This window comes from Medicago truncatula, chromosome 3 (genome assembly GCF_003473485.1).
Source record: "Medicago truncatula cultivar Jemalong A17 chromosome 3, MtrunA17r5.0-ANR, whole genome shotgun sequence".
Lineage (NCBI taxonomy): Eukaryota > Viridiplantae > Streptophyta > Magnoliopsida > Fabales > Fabaceae > Medicago > Medicago truncatula.
This window is the reverse complement of record NC_053044.1, coordinates 48,619,545-48,623,304: the sequence shown is the minus strand read 5'-3', so window position 1 is coordinate 48,623,304 and position 3,760 is coordinate 48,619,545. Positions and strand designations below refer to the sequence as shown.

Sequence of the window (3,760 nt, the reverse complement as noted above, 5' to 3'; positions counted from 1 at the left end):
TTATTTTCGCGGCAAGTAACCTATAACATGCCGAAGCTTGAAAATATAGCTTCGTAATTACGAAGAATAAACTCTTCAATTTTCAAAGTTAAAAAATCTACTTTCTCGTGTCACGTAGTAAATTTGCATACATAAATGACATTGTTGATGCGATCTTGAAAGAAATTGCCTAGTTGTGAACTTTAGATAAGAAGGAATTAATAATCAGAAAAAACTAATTACTACATGGAGTAACTTAATACTCACAAGAAGATGAATTATCATTGTGTTTCAAACTCTTAACAATTTGTTTGATTTTTCACTCGAGCTGGACCATTTCATTAACATAACATGAATGGTGTTGTTAATTGTTATTTTGTAGTAGGAAAAAAACCATACAGTTGAATCCATAAATAGAAAAAAAAACTATTATAAATTTACACAGTAGTAACCATACAGTATAATGATGCCAAAACTCAGTAGATTCTGCAGATCATTCATATACATAAATCTAGCTAGGCCTAGACCAACAAATGCATGGCCTTGTAGCCAATAATGAATTCAACCTCTCATTTCTCAATAATGATAGTAAAATTAAATAACTGTACCAACAGAATAACTGCCACCACAAGAAACAATCACTACTTCAATAATTTACAGTGACATAAATTTCAATGTCTACTTAGCTAGGATCAATACTAGTCTCTCGGAATTTGTGCAACATAAGAGTCAAAAATAACTGAAACGGAACAACGGATCTAGAAAAGATATGGTCTTATATTTGGTCTGCATTTTCTGTCATTTTCAGTTCTCCATCCATTCATTTTGATCATATTGATTGATACCAAGTGTTAATTCATAGGAGTAACTTCTTTCTGGTTCAACTCTTGTGTTACTTTTTGGAATTTCCTTACCTAATGTAAAAAAGCTAAAAATCCTGGAAAAAAGAAATTATAAGTATTAGAAACCAAGAATTATTAAGTAAATTAAATTATATAATAAGAGACAGGATTTGAGAGCTTACAAACATGTTGGTAGTTTTGTAGGGCATGCACCTCTGTGAATTTTAAATTAATGAAAGGAACATAAGTTGCTGTTGAATCCATGTGAATGAAGAAACTTTTGTCTCTGATCTTCTACCTCCCAAAAATGACTAGCATCCTGAAAATGTTATTTTATGTCAGAATAAGAAAAGAATATATAATTACATCCATTTTAGGATTAAATAATTTTTTGGTTATTTTTGTTTTGTTTTTATACCTCAGAGACAACATTTGATGACCTTTGCCCTTGTAGAAAAATTGAAGCTGAAGTATCCAAAAGGTAGTCATTAGCAGCTTGGAAGATGTTGGTTGGAGTCATGGTTGTTGTATCAGCAAAAGTTGTGCCTTGTTTAGGACTATTGCAATGTGACACAGATGATAATGTTGATGGTGATGCCAAGTTATTTAATTTCTGATAATTCAAAAATACTAAGTTAGTTTATTTCATTATCAGACCTTACATGTGAATCATCATATATATATATCACTAATTTTTCTTACTCACCTCTTGTCTAACCAAAAGAGTGTCTAGGTCTGTTGCCATGTCATAGAACATAGGGTTCACAGAAGTAAGTTTCATTGACAAGAACTGAAAAAAAATAGAGAGCATATAGCTTGTTAGTATATATATTTATACATTTTAAGTAATAAATTATAACCACAAAACAGCTTGAGAATATTGATGTTACCTCCACTTGATTCTGTAAAGACTGAACATAATTGATTATTTCATCTAACATAAGAGCCTTTCCAGTTACCTGGTTACAAAGGGAGAAAAATGCTTATGAATAATTATATTTTTTGAAAAATAGAATGTTTATTATTAAAGATATTATTTTCAACAGTATAATTTTGAGACTTTAATTATATGGGCCTGTATGTGCTGTCATGAAGGTTTTACTTGACCTACCTTATCACAGCCTGGCACAAGTTGCTGCAACTTCTTCATCCTTTCACTTATTTTCTCTCTTCTTACCTGAATATAATTCATCCAATTTAATTCAATTTGCAATATTCAGAATGAGACATGAAGATAACTAAAAGGGACAGTTTTGGAATTGTAGTATACAAGTGGACCCCACATGAAATGAAAATACTAGTAATGTACTGTACCCTTTCAGCAAGGCTGTGGCTATCAGTGGCCTGACCCCTTCTTGCTCGGACGTGGATATAGCCAGTTGGGGGCTCATCCAAACACTTTCTCTGATCTTTTTTCTCTGCTTTTGCCTTCTCATCTTCTTTGTTTTTCTTCTGTTTCTTGTTTTTCCCTTCTGCTGCATTATCCTGTCATATTTAATTACTAACAAATTCAGAACAAAATTATAATCAATTCAATTCATAACAAGAACCAAACACATATTTATATATGCATGCATGGCTTAATTAATGAAACTATAGTACAAAAAAGTGCTAAAAGTACATTACCAACAAAATTATCCACAAGTTTTCTTAAAAAAAGAAAAACATTAAACATATCTCTAATTCTGTCATAGGAATTATATATTTTTTTTGTCTATAATTTTAGTTTTTTTAACAGTGATATGATGGAGATGGAAACAGAAACCATTAATATTATTACATGAGATTGAGGGTTAGTATTGTTTCTGGTTCTCCTCTTCTTCTCCGTAGGACTATTTTTCTGAGTAACCTGCTCATCACCATTTTCAAGCTTGTCCAGAACCATGGAAGACTGTGGACTAAGGTTTTTGGTAAGAGAAGAAGGTTCATTCTCAGTTATGGTAGTAGTAACTTTGGAGCTTTGTTGATCAACACAGTTAATAATATCTTGATGAAGAGGGTGAAACTGTGAAGGTGGAGGAGGAGAAGCAGTGTTCATGTTGAGCATGAATGATGAGTCAACAAGGAAAGGATGGTATTGATATGAAAAAGCTGCCATGATGAGTTTGAAAATGCAATTAGGCTGTTCTTAAGAAAGAGTGGTGATAATAGTAATGAAGTACTCAAAAGGAAAGTTGGTGTGTGGCAAAAAGGTAATGGTCTATATATAGAAATATAGAATATGGATGGGCACATAAAATAAAAAGGAGCTTCTTCGGTGTAGTCATCAAACTGGCTTTTTTGAAAAAGTTAATTTTAATTTTAATGTTTAATTCAATAGTAATTCATCTAGTAATGCTTGCAACATCTTGGACTTACCGTTACTATTTTATCGTTGGCATCTTTAACATGGAAACAGAGTTGCTGATATCATATTATAGTCTTAAGTGTTACACTTTGTAGAGTGTTACACTTAAAACAAGGTAGGATAAAAATTAAATTAAATGTATTCTTGTTAATCTGATGAATTGATGATACTATGGGGACTGAACTTTTGATGCTACTGTACAAACAGTGAAGTGTTACTCACACAACACTTTTGATGTTATAGTGTTAACTTCACCAAAAAAGTTATTCTCACAACTTCACCATAAAATTTTCCAAAATTAAAAATGCTGAAATATTTTATTAAAGCAGTAAATCGTTCCCATACAAGGTAGGAGAGGCAATACATTTGACTGGTCTAAGTCTAACTTAAATGAGCCACAAATAATGATAAACTAGAAAGGCTAATTGAGCATAGGCTCATTATTTACCTAATTAATAATGTAGTAATAATAGTGAGAAATTATTAAGATTAATTATTTATACCATGTGGGAGACATCATTACCTTGGTTTTTCTATAGTTGAATGTACTACTGGGTCATGAGAGATACAACATCTTTATCTAAAGCTTTAA

At 31.4% G+C, this 3,760-nt stretch overlaps 1 protein-coding gene across 1 annotated transcript; it reads right to left on the bottom strand.

The window, feature by feature from the left end:
* Positions 1 to 433: 433 nt before the first annotated feature.
* Positions 434 to 3,005, bottom strand: LOC25491151 (transcription factor bHLH137). The gene is made up of 8 exons (XM_013606209.3): positions 2,602 to 3,005; positions 2,136 to 2,306; positions 1,933 to 1,998; positions 1,712 to 1,780; positions 1,528 to 1,611; positions 1,240 to 1,434; positions 1,004 to 1,140; positions 434 to 916 (listed from the first exon to the last, which is right to left on the bottom strand). Exons 1-7 carry the CDS (start codon positions 2,917 to 2,919, stop codon positions 1,051 to 1,053), a joined length of 993 nt encoding a protein of 330 aa, XP_013461663.1. The 5' UTR covers positions 2,920 to 3,005; the 3' UTR covers positions 434 to 916; positions 1,004 to 1,050.
* Positions 3,006 to 3,760: the final 755 nt, after the last annotated feature.

Coding starts and splice junctions, on each gene's coding strand:
- LOC25491151 (XM_013606209.3), bottom strand. CDS start 2,919: ATGGCAGCTTTTTCATATCAATACCATCCTTTCCTTGTTGACTCATCA. Junction 1,999..2,135: donor GCCACAGCCTTGCTGAAAGG/GTACAGTACATT, acceptor AATTATATTCAG/GTAAGAAGAGAGAAAATAAG. Junction 1,781..1,932: donor TTGTGCCAGGCTGTGATAAG/GTAGGTCAAGTA, acceptor CTTTGTAACCAG/GTAACTGGAAAGGCTCTTAT.